This window comes from Pimephales promelas, chromosome 24 (genome assembly GCF_988280905.1).
Source record: "Pimephales promelas chromosome 24, fPimPro1.hap1.1, whole genome shotgun sequence".
NCBI lineage: Eukaryota > Metazoa > Chordata > Actinopteri > Cypriniformes > Leuciscidae > Pimephales > Pimephales promelas.
Genome location: NC_142792.1, coordinates 6,284,173 through 6,306,719, shown reverse-complemented (window position 1 = coordinate 6,306,719; position 22,547 = coordinate 6,284,173). Strand labels below are relative to the sequence as shown.

General features: G+C 37.1%; 1 protein-coding gene across 12 annotated transcripts; it reads left to right on the top strand.

The window, feature by feature from the left end:
- The first annotated feature begins 592 nt into the window (after positions 1-592).
- On the top strand, positions 593-22,441 carry mical3b (microtubule associated monooxygenase, calponin and LIM domain containing 3b). 12 transcript variants are annotated; one of them, XM_089126695.1, is made up of 32 exons: positions 603-1,283; positions 3,963-4,286; positions 4,384-4,591; positions 5,506-5,619; positions 5,697-5,798; positions 6,163-6,318; positions 6,506-6,606; positions 6,695-6,952; positions 7,630-7,745; positions 7,852-7,978; positions 8,056-8,140; positions 8,222-8,369; positions 9,391-9,587; positions 9,686-9,792; positions 9,873-9,944; positions 10,084-10,251; positions 11,888-11,998; positions 12,517-12,700; positions 13,228-13,316; positions 13,754-14,031; positions 14,116-14,309; positions 14,614-14,691; positions 15,170-16,429; positions 16,508-16,596; positions 17,636-17,728; positions 17,927-17,977; positions 18,072-18,317; positions 18,407-18,500; positions 19,212-19,262; positions 21,112-21,211; positions 21,355-21,428; positions 21,532-22,441. In XM_089126695.1, the coding sequence occupies exons 2-32, from the start codon at positions 4,026-4,028 to the stop codon at positions 21,714-21,716; spliced, it is 5,397 nt and encodes a 1,798-aa protein (XP_088982821.1). In that variant the 5' UTR covers positions 603-1,283; positions 3,963-4,025; the 3' UTR covers positions 21,717-22,441. The 12 variants fall into 12 exon arrangements, with proteins under 12 accessions (XP_088982820.1, XP_088982821.1, XP_088982812.1 ...); XM_089126686.1 differs by lacking the exons at positions 17,636-17,728; positions 17,927-17,977 and adding exons at positions 19,767-19,832; positions 19,955-20,047 and having other exon boundaries at positions 8,056-8,369; positions 18,210-18,317; XM_039667935.2 differs by lacking the exons at positions 17,636-17,728; positions 17,927-17,977; positions 19,212-19,262 and adding exons at positions 19,767-19,832; positions 19,955-20,047 and having other exon boundaries at positions 605-1,283; positions 18,210-18,317.
- The last annotated feature ends 106 nt before the right edge of the window (positions 22,442-22,547 follow it).

The window sequence follows — 22,547 nt, the reverse complement described above, 5'->3', positions numbered from 1 at the left end:
GGACCCCCAAAAATGATTTTCTTGGCTCTTTCTTTTTCTACTCACTATAGTAGACTAATAGGCTAATCTATTGTTAGGCCTGTATAGACCATTTCACAAGATGTAAACAAGACTGGTCCAGAAGCACTTCCTGTTTCAGTTTGTAGCTGTTTTCTTTATTTCACATGTAAAGAAAACATCTTAAAGATGTTTGTTTAACTTTTTGATTCAGTTTTAAATGTTCTGTTGGTTGTATTTTATCCCAGCTTTTATGTAGTGTAAAAAAACTGAAACAGGAAGTGCTTCTGGACCAGTGTTGTTTACATCTTGTGAAATGGTCTATAGCCGTATTCATTTTGTTAAATGTATTATTTAATTAATTAATTAATTTTAATGTAATTTGTATTTATTTACATAAGTCCGTTTTAATTTTTATCTATTGTAATCTAGGCTATTTCATAAATCTCTGTTTTTTTATTTTAATCACATTTTTTTGTGATGTCTTAATCTAATTATTAATTTACTTTTATTTTAATATATATATATGTATATATTAAAAGGTCCCCAGATTGAAAAGCTAAAAAAGTTTTTATTTGTATTTGTTATTATTATTATTATTATTATTATTATGAATTTCTATAGTGTCTCAATCCAAAATGCATAACAGCCACTTGAGGGAGACATTACACTATTTTTATGTTCAGCAGAGCTAAAGCTCAAGTAGTCAAAAGTGTTATAGTTTAAGTCTTTCCTCCACCTCTCCTCTCTCCTCTCTCACCCTCCCCTCATCTGCGCTTTGTAATCTCTTTAAGGAGCCTCCGTCCCGGGGTAAATCAGATTAGATCTAGGGCTGCTTTCAATAACACTCCAACACTAACCACCAGCAGATCCACTGCAATAATGAATCTGTACAGTTAACAGGCGCTGGCAGGAATATGCAAATCATCTACAGTGTGTATGTGGCATAGAGATACATGTGTGTCCTGAAAGACAATGTTTGTGTTTGTTGCCTGTTTGAACGCGTGCGTGTGTGTGTGTGTGTGTGGAGGCGGAGTCAGCATACAGTGCCTGGTAGCTCCTTCCTCTGACCTTGGCTACAGAGAGATGGTGGAGAGAGAAAGAGGCCAGAGTGTGTGTGTGTGTGTGTGTGAAGTGGTGGAGCTAATTCCTGCACTGCAGCTGTGTATATGACACCAGAGTTAACAGCTCTAGATCCAGTTGGGAACTTGCCAGAGAGAAACACAGTGAGAGAAGAGGAAGGAAAGCATGTCAGCAGCATGTGCAGCACGCAGAGAAACAGCACGGTAAGTATCACTTGCTAGTGTTGAATTGAATGTATTTGTGTGTGTGTCACTCTGCAGTGTTTATGCGTTGTGTGACAGCCTAGATTGATTCAGATGCTCAACTGTGATATGGATATTGCATATGACTGCAGCTGTTGGATGGTCATTCATGTTTACATGGGAACACTTTGACTCTACTGTGTGTATGTACTCAATGATCAGCTGTATAGTTTCATTAATATGTGCATATGCCTTTATAGTTTCACGGTGTAATCAATGTCTGAATGGCTGACTAGTGGAAAAATGGATCGATCCTCTTTCTGCAGCACTCTCTATAATCCTCTGGTCTCAGTCGGCACAGCAGTCAATCACTGAGACATTTGAGAAGAGAGGGAGCGGAATAAGGATATTGATGCAGGTCATTCATTTTTATGATGATGCTCCAGGGTTTCGCCCTCCATTTATGGTGGACATGATCATGCGTAAATTAAATGTCGTCCAATGCAGTGAAATTTCTGTTTTGTGAGTCACTTGCTGTTCTTCTTATTCTTAGAGAGTTTACTTGAAAGTCTTGTGAGTGTATTTATTGCTTAAAGGAATAGTTTAGTTAAAAAATGAAAATTCTGTCATTATTTACTCACCCTCAAGTTGTTTCATACCTGTATGAGTTTTTAACACCATTTTGAACAATGTCAGTAAAAAACAGTTGATGGACCCCATTGACGTATTATTTTTCCTATGGAAGTCAATGGGGTCCATCAACTGTCTGGTTACCGACATTCTTCAAAATGGATTTTGTTTGGGAAAAAGAAATAAAAATGAGGTGGGAGGAAAAAATAGATTTAAAAACTTTTGTATTCCCCTGAAAAACTTTGTTTCTTGGGGAGTGTGATCATTTTGCAAGTGAATGCAAAGTTTTTCTGGGGAATGCAAAAAAGCATTGTCATATAATTTTCACAAAATCACCATGTTCCTTCAGGGGTTCCTTATGATGTGGTTAATGAAGTGTGGGGGAGATTATCAGTGAAAAACAACTGTTTAAAGCTATTATGCGTCATCAGGAGACTTAGAATACAAGTTCATGATCGTTTTATTGTGCTTTTTGTCATTTTGGTAGCTTGGCAGCTTCTGGTCACCATTTAGTTTTCTAAATGATGACAGACTTTTCATTTTTGAGTCAACACAGTCATTAATGTTCATAGTAGAAAGATTAGATTGACAGTCACGTTCTCCCAGCGGGTTGCATGCATCCTAGATGTATCCTATTCGGTCTCAGAGACAAGACAGATTCATTCTGTCATAATTTAAAAAGACAAGTGAGTGCTAGAGAGAAAGAAAATCATCTATAAAAAGGATTCGGACACCAAAGTCAGTGTCACACTTAAATAGTCTGCTTAGCATTGCATATAATCACGAGGTATCAAATCAGACGTCATCTGCAAACTCATTTAGTGAGTCATTCTTATGTAGGCGCTTAGAGGTTAAACTATTCATCCAGACTGGAGTGCACAGCTGAATAGTAGTGCTGAATGAATTAGGTCAATGCATTTGCTGTAATCTTTTGTAATGTGTGTAATGAAGTGGTTTACTGTCTGTCATATATTGATGACTCCACAGAGTGCTGCAAACCCTGCCCTTTTTACACAACATCCAATCAGAATCAGTGCTGGAGCCACTGCAAACACATTTAAGCTATTTTATACTGTTTATGATAATGTTTTATATATATATATATATATATATATATATATATATATATATAAATAAACAAAATATATTATAAATGTGTGTATAGAATAATTTAATCTATTCCCTGATATAATATAATATATATATTTAAGATATAATCCAATATATAACTATTTCAATTATATCACTATTATTTATTTTATATTTACTCAATGTACTATTTGAGAACAGAAATTTTGCATTATTAATTGACAAAAGGTTTTTTTTTTGAACTGACAAAAATGATGATCATAAAATGTCCAAGTATTAGCTAATTTCAATTCTCTACACTGTAAAAAAAATATTTTCATGATTTGTTATCCCAACACATTTTCTTTTGTCAAATCAATTTTATAATAATTTATTTAGTTGAGATAACTTATTATTTTGAGTTTCTGATGATTAAATCAATCTCCTTCATTGTATTAACTCACTTTTTCCAGATCAATCAACTTAAAATTTTAAGGCAACACAAGTTACTTACTTTTTTAAGTTAAACCATCAATATTTTTTTACAGTGATTATGTTATATTATATCGCTGATTGTTCATTGCACTTATATAATAATTTGTCGGATATTGATCAAGTATTGTGCATGTGTGCAGCACCGGAGGATGAGACATACATTATTACATTTCAATTCAAGTAATTCAATTTCAATATAAATATTTTCCTTGAGCATTTTATTGACATTTGTATGCGCAGTGACAAACTGATTTAAGGAGCTATAATGAGAGACGTGTGTCTGAGTGGAACAGGATGTGCAGATAAATATAGAGATAGAAGAATGTGGCAGAAGTTTTGCTGACACATCTGCTTCACAGCCTATCTATGCGAATTGCTTTGAATCTTTTTATCTCCATCATAGACCGATATAGATACAATTCTCTATTCTATGTTACACGTTCATCTCTTCCCCGTCTCTCTATCCAATATCACCCTGCAGCCCTGTAAACAATTTCTCTTTCTCAGATGCCCTGTGTCTGGTGTGTTCTGGAGGTGAGCTGACTCCTGTGTGGGTCTTGAGAAGCAGACATGTGGGACGGACGGTCCGAGACGTGTCACGCACACGCCCTGTTCGACGCCTTCGTGCAGGCCGGCACGTGTAGAGAGACCCTCAGGGCCTTCCAGGAGCTGTGTGAAGAGCTGAAGCTGCATCCCGTGGGTCAGCCGCAGTTCTACCACACCCTGAGGAGCAGACTGCACTACTGGAAGGCCAAAGCACTATGGGCCAAACTGGACAAAAGAGCCAGCCAGAAGGAGTACATGAGAGGCCACGCTTGCACCAGCACCACGGTACTAACACAGGGTCGCCCGCAATGCATTACAAGAGAGAGTTCTCTTTATAGCGTGCTGAACGGTGTTTTACATGTGAGTTTTGCTGTGTGTTCAGTGTCTGATCATAGGCGCAGGTCCGTGTGGATTGCGGACGGCTATAGAGCTGGGATTTCTGGGTGCCAGGGTGGTTCTTGTGGAAAAGCGCGACGCTTTCTCACGGAACAATGTTCTGCATCTCTGGCCCTTCACCATTCAGGACCTCCGTGGTTTGGGGGCCAAAAAGTTCTACGGAAAGTTCTGTGCTGGAGCCATAGATCATATCAGTGAGTAAACATGAGATCAAAATGGAATCAAAATTTGATTTACTTAAAAAAAAAAAAACTTTCTTAATACACATTAATTCCCAGGGAATCAATAAATGTCCTGACTTTTTTTCGTTTTATTAAATGTTACATTAAATGTTTTGGATGGCATTTAATGCTCATAGAGAAAATGCCATTTAGATATTTAATAGATTTTCGTGTAATTTGATTTCTATTCCTTTCTTAGTATTAGTTGATATTTGATGTCTAAATTAGCATTAAATTTGTATTTCCTCTATTTTTATATTTACCATTTAATTATTAAAAAAACATTAAATATTTAATAAGTTGATTTATTTAAATTTATAATTAAAATTTAATGTATTAAATAAATATACTAGTCTGTAGCAAATATCAAAATGAATATCCTTTTTTGTAATGTACATGTTGTGTTACCTTAATTCACGTGTGGTATTTAAAACTATTTATTTTTGGTTTTAGACTTGTATTTTTTATTTATTTAGACTAAATTGTACAGAAATCAAATAAATTTCATACAAAAATTGTAAAATTAAGCATTTAAAAACAATCAGCCATAAAATAAAATTAATTATTGGTTAAACAGTATCAGCCAGAATTTTATTATAGCTATACTTTGGCAAATTTAATATTTTATTCATATACAGTGTATCATCTAATTTTTACAGTTGAAAGTTTTACATATGAAATAACATAAAAATATGCAGTTTTGCTTCTCAATTTAATCCTTTTTAAGGATGTTTATGTATTGATGAAAAACAAAATAAGACAAAGACATTGATTAACAATATAATATTTTGTAGTGTATTCTTAAAGCATTTGTGATGTTCTCATGAATTGATTTTGTGGATTTCTAAACAGTTTAGTGTATTTATTGTCAATCTATTTCTGCTCAGGTATTCGTCAGCTGCAGCTGATGCTTTTGAAGGTGGCCTTGTTATTGGGTGTCGAGGTTCACGTGAATGTGGAGTTCAAACATCTACTGGAACCTCCCGAAGACCAGGAGAAGCGTAAGAGAAATGTAACAATTTTGCCCTAATTTTATCTGCAAATTTATTAACAATTTTCATGTCCATGTCCTGTTCAGGTGTTGGCTGGCGAGCAGAGGTCCACCCCAACTCTCATCCAGTCAGACAGCTGGAGTTTGATGTGGTTATTGGTGCAGACGGCAGAAGAAACACCTTACCAGGTATATGCAAAAAACACAGTCTCAGACCTTGTACTCAGACAGAGAAGCTTCAGTCAATGGTTAATATAAAACCGTATTTGTCATCATGACAGTTTATAAATAAAGTTCCTCAGTTTTTTGCTATTTTTCACTTATCTTCCTTTTTCTCATTCATGCATCAAAACCCCCAAAAATGTGTTGTGCTGACATTTTGTTCTCTAATTTGTACTTTACTTTGAGTCAAAGGAAATGTCACCATTCAGACAGTCATCTATAACAGACACTTCCCCTATTCTAATTTTACCCTGCGTTGGTAATCTTAACATCACTAATTCGTTGTTTTCAAAACTCCCATGTAAGGGTTTGATTTGTCTGTGTCTGGTAGGGTTTCGCAGGAAGGAGTTTCGGGGGAAACTAGCCATTGCCGTCACAGCGAACTTCATCAATCGCAACACGACCGCTGAGGCTAAAGTGGAGGAGATCAGCGGTGTCGCCTTCATCTTCAACCAGAGGTTTTTCCAGGACCTCCGGCAAGCTACCGGTACTAAATTATTGCGGTGTAACTTAAAAATTACCAGGATCCAAAGATACCAAGACCATATTTATTGCACTCAACTAATATTCATTTTTACACAGTTAGGCACCTTTGTCTTCTCTATGAATGGGTTTATCATGCGTTTAAAATGATGTAAACACAATGAGTATCTGTCAATATATTTTCTGTGCAGGAGTTGATCTAGAGAATATAGTATACTACAAAGATGACACTCACTACTTTGTAATGACCGCCAAAAAACAAAGTCTTCTGGACAAAGGAGTCATTCTGCACGTGAGTCGTCACATGATCGGATGCTGTGCGCAAATATCTTATCGTACATACCATTGTGAGTGATTCTTCTTTTATTTTTGTTTTTCAGGATTATGCTGACACCGAGATGCTGCTGTCCAGGAAAAACGTGGACCAGAATGCACTGCTCTCGTACGCTCGTGAAGCAGCTGATTTCTCTACCAATCATCAGCTTCCTTCTCTGGACTTTGCCATCAATCACTATGGGCAGCCAGATGTGGCCATGTTTGACTTTACTTGCATGTACGCCTCTGAGAACGCAGCACTGGTGCGTCAGCGCAGGGAACACCCTCTGCTGGTCACTCTGGTGGGGGACAGTTTACTAGAGGTGAGAGCAAGATAATGAGCAATGCAAAAAAAATATTATTATTATTAATTATTCTTCTTCTTTAGCAGTTAAAATATCCAAAACTTTAACCTTAAAACAAGATAAATTAACCTGAGAAGAAAAAATATATTTAGTTTAAGTTTATCGGTATCATATCGGTTATCAGCATGTAACATTTTTTTTTAATTATCTATCGGTATAGATATTTTGATTATATTGTATGTTTAAATTTGTACAATATTTTAAAATGTACAGGATTTAGGGGTTTGATCAGTAAATAAATAGCTCATGATATATATAAATAATTTGTTGATTTTTATTCACACTATATTTATTTTTTAACAATTTATTTATTAAAACTGCATCGGACAGTTTTTTTATATTTGCCATCTATCAGCCATCTATAATATCAATATATTTATTTGCTAAGTGGTATCGGACAGAATTTGAATATCGGTAGATTTTAATTTGGCATATTTCATCACTTATTCATATATTTCAGTGCATTTTATGATTAGAAGTCTACAAATATAAACTACAGTTTAAAGCTAGTTAATAATATCTTATGCAGATAGTGATTTTTTTTTTTGTAGTACATTCTGAGAGCTTTTGTAATATTTTCAGGTATTGTTGGCTTTTATTTTGTTGATTTAAAAAAAAAAAACAATTTCCTATAGCCATTCTGGCCAATGGGAACAGGAATAGCTCGGGGCTTCCTGGCAGCCATGGACACGGCCTGGATGGTTCGCAGCTGGGGTCAGGGCAACCCCCCTTTAGAGGTTCTGGCGGAGAGGTCAGAGCTAAAAAGGGATCCAAATGATTTATAAACATTCAGTTTTGACAATTTCGGAAACATAATTCTCTTCTAATATTCCCCCTCTGTTTCTTCCATTTCTCAGAGAGAGTCTGTATCGGTTGCTTCCTCAGACAACACCAGAAAACGTCAGTAAAAACTACAGCCAATACAGTGTGGATCCTGCAAGCCGCTATCCCAACATCAACCTGCAACTCATCACCGCTGCTCAGGTTAGAAACATGCAGTCCTAATCGAGTCATAATAACCAGGAATAATGCTCATGATAATGCTGAAAATCTGTGTACAGGTGTGTCATCTCATAGACACCGGTGAGGGTCCAGTTTTGCGTCTTGATGCTGTTAGCTCCCCACACCCAAGACTTACACGACAAGGTATGTGTTACTTCGACAAGGCCTGTATTACTTTAGTCATACACAAGCTCACATGTTCTATCTGTGTGTGTGTGTGTGTAGAGTCAATGGCTCGTTACAGTAAGTTGCTGACCTGGTGTCAGGAGCAGACGCACGGTTACATGAATGTGTGTGTGACGGACTTTACAACTTCCTGGAGGAGCGGCCTGGCCCTGTGTGCTCTCATTCACAGATTCAGACCTGACCTCATGTAAGTTCACACTCTTAATCCACACTCATAATCTGGGTATGAATTAGGGTTGTGGCGTAGTGTTTACACATAAGGGCTGGTAACCAAGTGTGTATTACAGGTTGGCAAAAGTATGAAATTTGTATTATGTGACTGCGACATCAATATTTTTTTTTATCTATTTCCCAATGGAGAAAGTTAGTTTTAAAGGGTTAGTTCACCCAAAAATGAAAATTAAGTCATTAGTTAATTAATGACTTAATTTTCATTTTTGAGTGAACTAACCTTTTAAGTATTTACTATATTTTCAATATACAGTAAATAAATTAAAGAAAAATGATGAAATGTGTCAATAAAAAAACATTTTCCCCATTGGACTGATGTATTTATTGACATTTCACAATTAATTTTTTTTTATTGGCATTTTTATTTATTTGTTCATTTATTGACACATTTCATTATGTATCTATAAAGTGACAAATCTATTAAATCTTATAACTAAATATTTATATATTACTATATATTTAATAGGGCTGTGCAAAAATGAATTGCGATTAATCGTATCCAAAATAAAAGTCTGTGTTTACATAATATATTTGTGTGTGCTGTATATAATTATTTTGTATATATAAATACCTATGCATGCATGTATATATTTAAGAATTATTTGCGCTTAAATTCTGTATATATATATAAATAGATAACTGAATATAAATATTTTATATATGAATAACACATTTTCTTAAATATATACATGCATGTGTGTGTATTTATATATACAAAATACTTATATACAGCACACACAAATATATTATGTAAACACAGACTTTTATTTTGGATGCGATTAATCGCAATTCATTTTTGCACAGCCCTAATATTTAATATTGATGGCCTCAAACTAAAAGCCGGAAAACATTCATTGGAGTTTTAAAGTGGTTTCAATGCATCAAGAGATTTAGGAACTAAACGTGGGCTGACTGTATTATTACATTGAGTTTTTCTGAATGTGTGATTCTGATACTAGCGCCTTTGTTTCCTGCAGTGACTTTGCGTCTCTGGAGGAGAGCGAGGCGGAGTTCAATGGTCAGTTGGGTTTGAACATGGCGGAGCAGGAATTTGCTATTTGTCCTATAATGACCGGCAAGGAGATGAGTGCACTGGAAGAGAGTGACTCTCTCTGCATGGTCATGTACCTCAGTCAACTTCATGAGCTCCTCAAAGACATAGCGCCACCTAGTGGTCAGAATAAGGCATTATCTGTTATTTTCTTTTTATTTGTGTCATATTTTTTACCTTTTTATTTTTTATGTAAACAAATGCTTTTTTCCTCCACACAGAAAACCAAAGTTCAGAAGAGAGATCTATTCTGTTCTCCAGCACCAGGTCACCCATCTCACTGCTCAGCAAACTGGGACAAAGTCTGTCCCGCAAACGCAATCCCAAGGTACACACATACACACTCACACTCACTTACACAACTGCAGTCTGTAACCCATATGTTAAGCTGTTTTTCATCTCTATCAGGAGAAGAAAGAAAAGGAAGCAGATAGTGTTGGAAAGCGGAGGAGAACAAGCCAGGCTGGCCAGTCAGAGGAGGTGAGTCGTTTTTGCGGTGTAAATGGCATGACTTGTTTTGTATAATAACCTGTATAGTTCCATTATAATGTGTGTATAATGTGTTATCCTCTTTTTTTCCCCAATTTCTTTTATTATTTGTGATATTTTCCTGATTTAGGAGGACGTTCCTCAAGATACCAAAGAAAATATGACTTCAGGAGTAACTCCCGGGTCAGAAGCGAAGGTCTCTGAGGGTCACAGCAAGGTTCGGTCCATGGCAACACTATTGCTGGCTAAATTTGAGGAGAACTCGCCATCGGCCTCAGCCACTGCACTGCGTAGACAGGTGTGTGAGTATTCATGTGATGCATGTGTACAAGCGTATAAATTAAGTTATCATGTCCTGACCTGGTGCAACACCATTTTCCTTTCTATCCTTTAAGCAAAATATACAATATAGTAGGGGGGCTAGGAAGCATGACACGACAAAAATAGATCCCAAGCAAGAGATATCGGATCAAGGCATTTAGCTTGATTAGTTACGTTCTGGTTCTGGCAGTATTTTGTTTTGTTCTGATAAAATGTCACAGTGCCTTTGTTAGCCATTAGATGTTGTGATGTATTCCTGTGAATTAGCTCATCTTGCCCCCAGCAAAAACTGCTGACTCAACCTGTGGCCCCTGCGCAAACACACTTTAGCGTAGCCGCTAACAAGCTGAACTAGAATTGGCAAAGTCTCTTTATCATACACTAGCCAGCTTTTCTCAGGTGTTTTATTAGATTAAAAGCCATTTAGGTGATTGACAGTAACAGCTGCAGCATTAGAAGATGCTTAATTGGATGTTTAGTTTTACTGTACAGCCACAGCGCATAACATTTCCATGTCCACTCTCCCTACCGGAGGAAAAAAGCACACCGCAACAGGGTTTACTCTACAGGGAAAAGATTCAATCTCTGCCAATTAGAAGCGAAAAGTAAAAAGACACCTGTACTTTGAGATCCAATAGGGTACATTTTTACGATAGAAATGGCTAAACTGGTTCTGTTTTAAGCTTCTTTGGTCTCTGGTGTAGTTCAGGGACTGTTGGCCAAATACGAATGGGTAATGAAGGCGCTCTGTGTACGAAGTGGCCTAGGGCTCAACAGCCTATCAATGACTGGAGGTTGTGAGACATGTGATTTGAGGGTCTTAACTGAAAAATCTCAGACTCAGACAAAATAATTTATTAGGTGTAGGGCTGTCAAACGATTAATCGTGATTAATCGGATCCAAAATAAAAGTTTGTGTTTACATAATATATGGGGACACTGTGTATAATTATTTTTTATATATAAATACACACACATGTGTGTATATTTTTTAGAAATATTTTCATGTATATACTGTATATCTATTTATATATAATTTATATTATATATAAATATAAATATTTTATATATAAATAATATTTTATTCTTAAATACACATACATGTGTCTTGTGTAGGGGGTCCATCTTATTTTTTCATCTTATTTTTATTTTTCTTATTTTTTCATCTTATTTTTTTTATACTGACTGACTTTTCCTTTGACTGACAGTTTTTCATTTATTTTTTAATAGATACTACTAATGAGAACTATAATTAAAAAAAAATCTAATTCAATGGGAAGAGGGAAGTCCACACCACAGCTATAACAATGACGACAGAGGAACGATTCAGAATGATTTTTTCACCTAACTTTTAAGAACTTGACCATTTTAAGTTGCAGACATCATAACTGCAGCACACGCTTATAATAAACAGAACATTATCATCTGTTGGTTTGAACGCAACGCTTACATAGTTATTGCTGTCGTTATCTTTATAGTTATCGTTCTTGGTTCCTTTATTCTCTACTTTCCAAGACCAATCTGTCAAACCCATTTACTGTCTGTATGATGGTTTCATCTCAGGAGCATTTTTCATTCCTGCCTGTTTTCCATGCTCATCTTTTAAATTGTAGAGCTACGTTCAGATGTATACGGGAGGAGTGAGCTCATTGGCTCAGCAGATAGCCAATCAGATTCAGAGTCAGCAGGATCAAGCTCCCATGCTCCTTCACAGGAGGGAGTTGGTAAGAGTTCTCCTGTAGTGCTGGCAACAAATCTTCCCTAACATCTCTTGTTCTTGTGTCATTTTAAGTGCCTGTATTACTGTGTGAATGAGGCCTGTAACCCAGCATTAAATTTAGTTTGATGTTATATATTTAATAATTACTGTGAGTGTGTGATGTGTTCCTTCTGTAATCCAATTTTTCTAATAACGCTTTACAGCTTTAATAGACTGACCGCACTCAAAACGTCGGTCCATGAAAGTGCTCCAATCAAATTTAGTGTAATGATCAAACTTTTGTCAATGGCATTTGATGAAATTTGAGCTTTTGTTTGAAGCATTTCATTATGTTAGCCATATTTTATTTATTATATTAAAAAAAAATTACATTTATTTAATTAAATGTAATATAGTGTAATGTAATGTAAAAATAAAATAATAATAATAAATAATAACAAAATAATACGGTTACACCCTGGGTATGTAACTACTACTATCTTTATTCTGGCTATGTATTGACCTTTGACTTCTCACCTGTAGGGATCTCAAAAGGAGTTTCCTGTGAATATGGGCGGCAGTGATGTGTGTTATTTCTGCGGCCGTCGCGTTTATGTCATGGAGAGGCTAAGCGCGGAGGGAAAGTTCTTCCACAGGAGCTGCTTCCAGTGTGACCACTGCAGCTCCACGTTACGCCTTTCCAACTATGCTTATGACCAACTACATGGTGTGTGTGTACAATTAACCATTTAATACTTACACTAATAAAATTATCATTATCATTACTTGGTGATTCTAAGATTTTATGCTCCTAATATAAATGATAGGCGTTTAGCTTTTCATAGATGTTGTCACAAGACTGGACACAAAGAGTGTGAAAATTCCCTGTTGTTAACCGTGGGCTACTGTTTTCGGCCAAACAAATTGCTCTTTTGTTGCCACCGCACAGTCATAAGGTCTGCAGTGTGCATGTGTGTGTGTTGGGACAGGGCTTTTATTGTTGTCCGACAGTAAGACACACACACATAATCTGAAGGCCCTCAGCAAATTGCCACTTAAACATTTTCTTTTAAAATAGGAGTCAAAACATCGAAACATTCTAACTGATAGGGTCATGTAGATCACATGACTCAAATTATTTTTAAAGTTTTAAAAAGAGGCGGGATTTAGGCCGACATCTGCCACGGTATAAATAAGACATTTACTCCCTGCATCAGCTACTTTTTTTATTTTCTCATCTTTCGGTGTGTACAGGGAAGTTTTACTGTAAGCACCACTACAGCTTCAGACTGGCTAGCTTAAGAAAGAGACCGGCCCCGTCTGTGGCCCCTCGGCCTGCTCAGGTAACCTCATCTTTCATCAGATCACCAGTTTTGTGTATATATAGTTTCATAGTACACTTGCAATATTATTATAATGACTATTTATGTCATTATTAGTAAAATTAGGAAGCTCTTTTGTATATAGTTAAAATCAACACCATTTTTTTTTGTAATTAATGTAATGTAATACATTTTAATGTCTAATTTATGTACTGCATTCAACTATATTAATGTATTTTATGCTAAATAATATTTTGTAACCATTTATGTGAAATGTTATTTACATGTTATAAATACAATAATAGCATTATATAATTATTATATAATATACATAACCTGTGCAATTAAATAAAGTAGAACATTATCTGTTGGTGTGGTAGCTAATATAGTTATTGTTATCATTCTTGGTGTCTTTATTCTCTGTCTGTGTGTGTGTGTGTACGTGCATGCGTCTTTAGGCTCCCCCTGCTCCATCCTCAACTTCTACGTCTTTGTCCTCTCCCGGGTCAGTGGGCACAGCCACTCCGCCGGACTGCTGGTCCTCCAGCGCCCATGCAGACATGGCATCCAGCCTGGCCAAGAGACTGTGTGGTACACCAGAGCGCATTGAGCTGGAGAACTACAAACCCTGCCCACAGCAACAGGACAGCCCACTGCAGGAGGTTCCAGAGGAGACGCTCGCGCAGCACAACCTCAGTGCTAGCCTGCTGGAGAAGAACACAGAGGAGCAGTCTAGGTATCCAAAACACACTCTTGTTATGCTCCTAATGTTCACTGACATGTTTTGTCCTGGTAAATATGTTTCTTTTTTGGTCTTCAGTAGCTCTGAGTCAGACCTAGAGGAGGAGGAGCTTGCCTGGAAGAAGGGGGAGGGGTTGCCCTCTAGGACCAATGGAGAGAGAGAATTAGACATAGGGGATGGGTTAGAGGATGAAGAGGGAGGGGAAAACCAGGAAAAACAAGAGGAGGAGGAAGTTTCAGAAGAAGAATATGAAGAGGGTGTGTCTAGTGATGGTGAGCATATTTTCATATTCAATATCTTTAGAAATGACGAATAAAATGAGCAAAAAAGTTAAATCTTATCTATAATTTCTTCACTATATAGCTTGTTTATTTCAGAGAAATCATCTTAATATAAGGTATTGTTCATTTTAACAACTTGTACATTTTTTGGTGTCATATTCTCACAATATTTTGGTCAGTGTACTTGTGTGTGAGGTAAATACTGGCATGCTTGTTGTATGCATTTATTGTTGTGTGTTCACGACTGTGTGTGGGTATTTTGGCCTGTTGACACAATGTGTATGTATGTGTATAGAGGGTGAGTACTGCCCTTGGGAGAAGGAACGGCTCTCGGGGGTGTGGCTTGAGGAAGAGGAGGCGGGGTTTGTTCAAGGTAGCACCACCCCCGATGACCATTTATAGTCTTCTTTAGCATTTGCTGCATTACTTTAACCCAAAAGATCTTGTTTGCAGGTTATTTCATTCGCAGGCTGTGCATGAAAAATAGTGTGTTTTAATCTGTGTATATTTTGAAATTGCATTGGCTTTTATGTTTTGGGGTTTTGCTGGATTTTATTGAAATAATTTGCAGTTGTTTAAGTTTGGCTGTTTTAAATATTTGCCAAGTTATTCATACATTTCATGTAGTAATATATATATATATATATATATATAAAATTATGACCCATGCCATCTTTATCATCTTATCTTTTTTTCAGGCTGCTTCATGCTACTGCTTGTTTAAGAACATCTGAAAGAATGCACCGCTTCCCTCGCAAAGTTATTTTGTTAATGAATTTTTCTGGATTCTAGAATTCTTTCACATTCTCATTAGATTTTTTTCTTTATCTTTTCATTCTTCTATTAACTAGAGTCCAGTGAAGGTTACAGTGACGACCCAGACATAGACGCCAGCTCACTTAGAGAGTCCAAACCATGTGACCAACAGGAAGAGTCCATTCCATTCCACCAATCACCTACCCCTATAGAGTTCCCACCCTCCTTGAAACAACCAGAATCAGGCCACACACCCACACCTAAGCTGTCGACAAACCCCGAGATCCCACCTGCCACGAGGTCAGATGTCGTGGAGGAGTTCTGGCTGAAGAGTGCTGAGATCAGGAAGAGTTTAGGCCTGACTCCGCTGCCCGGAGAATTCCTCCCCAAACATAAGGCAGCTCAAACATCTAATGCTAAAGAAAGCTTTTACACGTCAGTCACATGCAATAACTCTGCTTTGGATTCTGCCAACCCAATGGCAAGAAACTGTGACTCCAGCACACAAACTCCCTCTCTGACAGACTTTCAAAGTACATCCCCACCTGGACGATCTCCCACTATGGATGGCGATACAGGCGTCACTTTAGAAGGGGCGATCGGCCGCTGTTCTGTAATCCACAGACTCAGCATCACTGTAGAGGGTTGTGTGATGGTGGATAAGCAGGGTTTGGATCTCAATTCCACATCATTTGCCAATGAAAGTGTTTTAAATTCAGACACAGGTCTTCCGACACCTCCCTACAGCCCATCTCCCTCCCCTCTTGTCAGCAAGCAGTGTCGCGCCTTTCGCCACTCCGAACCCATACTGGACCGAGAGGTTGTGGCATTCACATCTACCTACGCTGCTTGTGTCCCGCAGCGGGACGGTTTTAAACCAGAACTCGATCAAGCTCAAAGTCTTCCCCCGGATGAAATTGAGATCCTGTGTGGGGATGAGGCGGAAGAGGCTTCTGGACTGCCAGAAAGTTCTGGCGTTGTGGAGACCGGCGACAACCGTAGGCTAGAACACAGGAGGACGCTCCCGGACCGGCTGATCGCCCCACTGTTGGCAGGGGGACCAGAGGTCAGGCTTCGTAGGTCCGAGATAAAGCTGTGGGGGGCGGACAAGGGTGTGGAAGAGAAGGAAAAAAAGCGCAACTCGTTGTTTTCGCCCCGTAAAAGCAAGAAGACCATGAATGCTGCAGCTGAAACCCAGCAGGAGCCAGGGAAGCAGAAGTCCCTCTGGAAGACCGTTTTTTCAGTGTATAAAAAGGACAAGAAGAGGAAGGAGGCAGTGGTGGTGGCAGGAACTCTTCCTGCCGCATCCAACACTGAGAGCAAGCGGAAAGTGCCGGGTATCAACAGAACCGCAGGTGAGATTGATGGATCTATAAATAAAAGGTATCACATGAACTTGTGGATGCAAGGTTTTATGTATTTCCTCATCTCAGACCTGTGTTTCCGGAAGAATCCAAGTTTTTCTGAAGACACAGACTTGTCCTGCCATGCTCTTCTAGAAAGATGTCCTCTCAGAGTTCAGGTAGGGTAAAACACTCCCTCTTCTTGGATTCTCACTTTATTGTCTTTCTTTATATTAATTTTTTTTTTTTTTGTAATTCAATTTTTTATTCTTTTCATCCAGTACATGACAATACAATGTATCAATACTGCTTGCAAGGCCAGAATATTACAGTGGTTAAATGTAATAAAGAAAAAAAAGATAATAAAGTAAAATAAATAAGTAAATTATTATTTCACATGTAAAGACAATGTCACAAATGACCAAAAATCTTCACAAACTGGTGTATCCACCAGGACCCCCGTTTTGTTCTTATTACGTAATTTTATATTAATATTTTTAAAACATTTGTATATGTATATGTATATATATATATATATATATATATATAATATTATAATTTGTACATATTTCATTTTTTAAGCTTTTTTCCCCCATGGTTCACTCTAATGCTAGCCTATTATTTGTAATATATTTGTATCTTATATTCTATATTATATAAATACTTTTCTTTGCACATTTTTTTTTTTTTTTACTTTTTTATGACCATTTCACCCTTTTCTCTGATCCTTGGACTTAAACGTTTTTTCTGCTGTGCCTTTAAAACTTGTACAGTACCTGTCCTGTATATAAACGTCCTTTTCACATGTGGTGCTTTGTGTCAGAAGGATTTCAGAATGAGTCTTTTTTGCAGCTTAGTTCCAATAAATTGTCTTTTTATATTCTGAAAGAGTACATTTTCATAGTACAATGAACTCTTTTTGTTGAAAAATCAAGCACATAATGATTTCTCACAATTTAGCCCCTTTTATCCCTTTCTTTTGTATTGATCAGTATTGATTTTTTGTCTTTTAGTGTACATATTCTTGTGGTTCTCTTCAATCTTCAAATAGTTCAATTATTCTCAGTCTTATACAATAGGACTCTTTGTCTGGCATTCATCCGTCACTCCTCTAAAGTTGTATAGCTGGACCGATGGAAACATTTAGCGCTTTGTGATTTTTATTATTAAACTTTAGAGGCAATCAAATGTCTTTATTTCTGGCTGCTGTGCTCTCAGATGAGGGAGGAATTGTCTGACTTGATCAAGTCAGACCTTACTCAGACCCTACTGAAAGAAACACTATGTGAAGAGGGACATAATGGGAAAGAGGTATCATATTATTGCACTGAATTCTCTTCAGACTTTAGATTGTGTTGCTGAAACTAGCTTGTAAAGCACAGTTTTCTGTGGTTGGTAGTTCATAGATGTGTATTTTTATATTGGTTATACATGAAGTTTGAACTGTTTACCTGTTGTACTCGAAATACAAGTTTAGATTAATACAATTTCTACGTTCTCTCTCCCGAGTCGCTTTACGTGCCTCATGCGTTGGCGTTCAAGAGGGCGTACGCCGTTAAGGTAGCATCTATTATTTTTTTTAATGTTTTGAGCCCCTTCATCCTTTAATCACATTGGCTGAATCAGAAACACTCAGCATCTTGTTCCTCAATAGAAACAGAAAAGTGTTTTTCCTGAGCGGCCAACCAAAGAGGCCACCAGTCGAGTGTCATCATGTCCAACAGAGGTGGTAGGTGTTTGGGTGGTGTTCCCGGACCCCTCCAGCATAAGTATGTGTACCACGCTGTTTCAGAGAGCAGGAACGGAGGAGGAACTCAATGCAAAGCTGACACGGCGAGTGCAGAGAGCAGCGCGCAGACAGGCCAAGCAGGAGGAGCTGCGGAGACTGCACAGGGCACAGGTGTGTGTTTGTCTGTGTGAGACATCATTTGAAGCATGTTTGTTTGTCTCTTAAATGGCATGTATTTATTGTTGTGTATGTTGTCTCAGATAATCCAGCGTCAGTTGGAGCAGGTGGAGGTAAAGCAGAGACAGCTAGAGGAGAAGGGGGTGGCTGTGGAGAAGGCCCTCAGAGGCGAAGCAGGTACCCGTCAACGACCTGTCACTTTCTCCTCAAACAAATGAGCCTTAGGAATAGTATTTTATTAAAAATTATTAATCAATTTGATCATTTATAGATACAGATAACTGATTGAGTTGCATTCAGTTATTAAAATTATATTAATGTCAGTTATAGCTTTAATAAGGACTTGTCTGTGTTGTTTCAAGAAGATTGTGATTATATAAAATTATATTATATAGTAAAATAACTAAAAATATCTCATATCTAAATAACTTTCATACAGCATGAATGCAGTAAATTGATGAGAGTAAATTTTAGGATTTTATTTAGGACTTTCTATTTATCAAAGCGTAATATAATAAAATAAATAAAAGTATCTAAATGATCTTATAATAAAACCCTGAAGCGTTGCATGAGACATTAACCCCGCTGACCCCCCCCCCCCTCCCCCAGCTTACACCCGCCGAGTATATTTTTTCACTTAATTTAAGCTTATATCATGTATAAATGTTTAAGCCTTTTAATGATGTACTATGAAATGTCCCCATCTATCACTGTTCATACCCATTATATTTCTGTTTACAAAGTCTTGTGTTTATCAAAACACCATATATTATTGCTATTAGCATATTTGCTGAAACACATTATAGAGACAGAGCAGCACAGGGTTTTATGTTTCCTGTGACTTTTAAGGGTCATGGTCCTCATGATGTATCCTTCCTCATGATATAGACTTCTGGGAAGACTCTAGTACCTCTGACCTCTTGGACGTACATCTGGGTGGTATGTACAACACATTTGATTCAAATGAGCGACTCTAACAAACAGCTTTACAGGCTCATTAGTTAATGTGATAAATGAAACATCCGTTTTAGTATCTTTATGCTAACGTGGTGGTGTTTTTTTCCCATGCTGTGGACACTGTCCTGTCTGCTTGCTGTTAGCTTTGTGTCTGAATTGAATCTAGATGCTCGTGGTGGTAGCATTATTTGGTTGGTATCGTCTGGTGGGTGTGACTGTGTGAAACTCACTTTTGTCAGGGTAGATGGTGTATTTTGGTAGTATTTTATCTTAGAAAGACATGGGGACATTTAGGCAAATTTCTCAGGTGGCCTACTTTCTAAGACAGCAGGTTTTTTTTAGTCAGATCACTGCCTGGACATGAACATCCAACTCGACCCATTTCAGCTTCGCACCTCCCATTCTTTCATTATTCCCTCTTTCGTTTTGTTGCCCTCCTGAAAACCTCCTCTCCGTTTTTTTTCCTGCTCGTCTCTTCGGTCTTAGTCGAGCCTTTTCTAGGTTCTCCTCGTAGAAGGCCTGTCTATCTGTGTCCTTGCTGTTCCCCTGAAGGTAACACCACCCCAGCTTCCCGATTTTTCCCGATTGTAGATTTTTTTTAGCTAAAATTAATAAATCCTCCTTTTTTTCTCATCTCCTCTCTTCTCTTTCTTCCTTCATCCTGCTGTACACAGCCAAAGCTAAAGGGACAGAACACGATCATTCGATTTATGTCTGTACAGTCTTTTTTCTTTATGTTGTGCAAGAACCTCCACTACACCAGCTAAGTATGTTATTGCTCTCCTGCAATATTATTTACGCTCTATAACCTTGCGTGATGGAGTTGCATGGGCATGGCATGTCATTGGTCTGCATGGCTGTCAGTAGATCTAAAATGTCAGTAGATCAATCAAGTATTATTTGGGAATTGCTGTATGAAAGAGTACAGTATGTGTGTGCTGATGTTTTTGTATTATTGTCTTGTCTGTAGCAGTGTCCTGTTTTGTCTGCTTGCATATTGTTATTAATTTATGTAAATACTGTTCAGTGTTCAAGAATTTGGGTCAGTAAGATTTTTTTTTCAACGTTTATCAAAAGTGACATTTGTAAGGTTACAAAAGTTTTCTATTTCAAATAAATTCATTTTTTTAACTTTCAGTTTATCAAAGAATCCTAAAACAAATTCCATGGTTTACAGAAAAATATTAAGCAGCACATCTGTTTTTATCATTGATAATATTAATAAGTAATATTTCTTGAGCACCAAATCAGCTGATATGACTTAACTCAATTTGTGCTGAAAATTCAGCTTTACCCCTATTATCACACAAGAATAAATCATATTTTAAAATACATTAAAATAGAAAACCGTTATTTGAAATTGTAATAATATTTTTCAAAAACTAGATTTTTGATCAAATAAAATCAGCTTTAGATTAATGTTAAAAAAAATATAACTGACCCCAAAGTTCATAAGCAGGGTTAAAAAAAAATACATTTTTAAAATGTTTTTAATTTAATATTACTTTTAAACAATATTATAATATAAATTAAAAAAATATTGATTATAGAATGGAACTTTAATATTATATTAATATTTATTTATTATTTTTAATTCTAAAATGTCCTGATATGTCCTTTATTTGACTTGAATGTTTTTCAGACTGTCATTACTTCAAGTTTAGCCATGTTATATTGAGGGATAAAAGCCAAAGCCAATTTTTACTTGCATTTTAGTGCTCGACAAGTGTTCATTTGACCCTTTTATAAGCATCATTCATGCATGTGAATGTTAGCGTGATCATCACATACAGGGTCCCATCCTCATCCTCTCTCTCTCTTTCTCTCATAGGAATGGGAAAGAAAGATGATCCTAGTTTAATGCATCAGTGGTTTAAGCTTGTGCAGGAGAAGAATGCACTCGTGCGCTATGAATCTGAGCTCATGATATTGTGAGTATTTTACGTTCAGCTTTCAACAGTGGATTGATCTGGCGATGTGTAATGTGTGGTCCGGTGTTATGTAAGTGTGTTCTTCGCTATCTGGTCTAGTAATGTTTGATTGCTCTGTGCTCATCTGTGTGGTCTGTCTGCAGTGCACGTGAACTGGAGCTGGAGGACAGGCAGAGCCGTCTGCAGCAAGAGCTCAGAGAGCGCATGGCCGTGGATGGTTAGTACACACAGAGGATATAAATGGTTTCTCCACTGGTTTTCTCACAGAATGGTTCTTCAGTTAATAACAATTCACACAACTTCGTCTCTCTCTCTCTCAGACGATCTGAAGGGAGAGGACGAGCTGGCGGAGGAGAGGCGTATTTTGAGCGAGATGCTGGATGTGGTGGAGCAGAGGGATGCGCTGGTGGCCTTGCTGGAGGAACAGCGAGTGAGGGAGAAAGAGGAGGATGGTGACCTGGAGTCAGTTATGCTGTCTAAGGGCTTCAGTTTGCACTGGGACTGACTCGCACATGCACGAATCTCATCATAACGCTTGAAGGGCTCCAAAAATATGCAGCTGCTGTTTTCATTGGTCCAAACAGGCCCGTTCACCTGCATTCTGGGCCGCGTGTGCAACTACATAGGTGTCTAAGTAATGAATACCAGAACTCGGCAAAATATTGGCCCATAAGTGATTCTCAATTGTCTGAGGTGCAAAATAAAGCCTCTGATTAGAACAAGTGGCGATGTCTTGCTGCCAAATAATGCTCCTCTAAGACTGCTATGCTACTATGCAAAGGAACGTCTTTTTGTCTGCTCTTCTGGTTGTCTTATTTCAAACAGCTGGGTAAAGTTAAGCTATAGCTGTAATTTTACCCAGATTCATCATGTTTTGACTTGACAGAAATGAATATGAAATGGCATATATAACCACATTGTCATTGTGCAGTACAGACTGACGCATGCAAACGTATATACACAAGATAAAGCCTGTCTTAATGTGTGATTGAGATGTTTTTCTTTTTTATCTTCTTTTTTTAACCTAATTTACAACTGTTCCTGTTGTTTAACCTACATAAGCTAACCTCACACTGTCAATTCTCAATATAAAGACATTAATTTATTGGCTGAAATGTGTTTTTTAAATTATATTATTGATTTTTTTCAGCATAGCTGTATTTTACATTTTTGTTGTTATATTCATTCTGTAACACTTCCTTGCATTAAACAACTTTTCATTTGAGAAAATTTGTGGACTATTACGTTTTCATTTGATTTTGTTTTTTTTGCCATTACAACCATGAATATGTTACACTTTGATGTATTAGTAATAATACTAGTAGTACTAAAAATT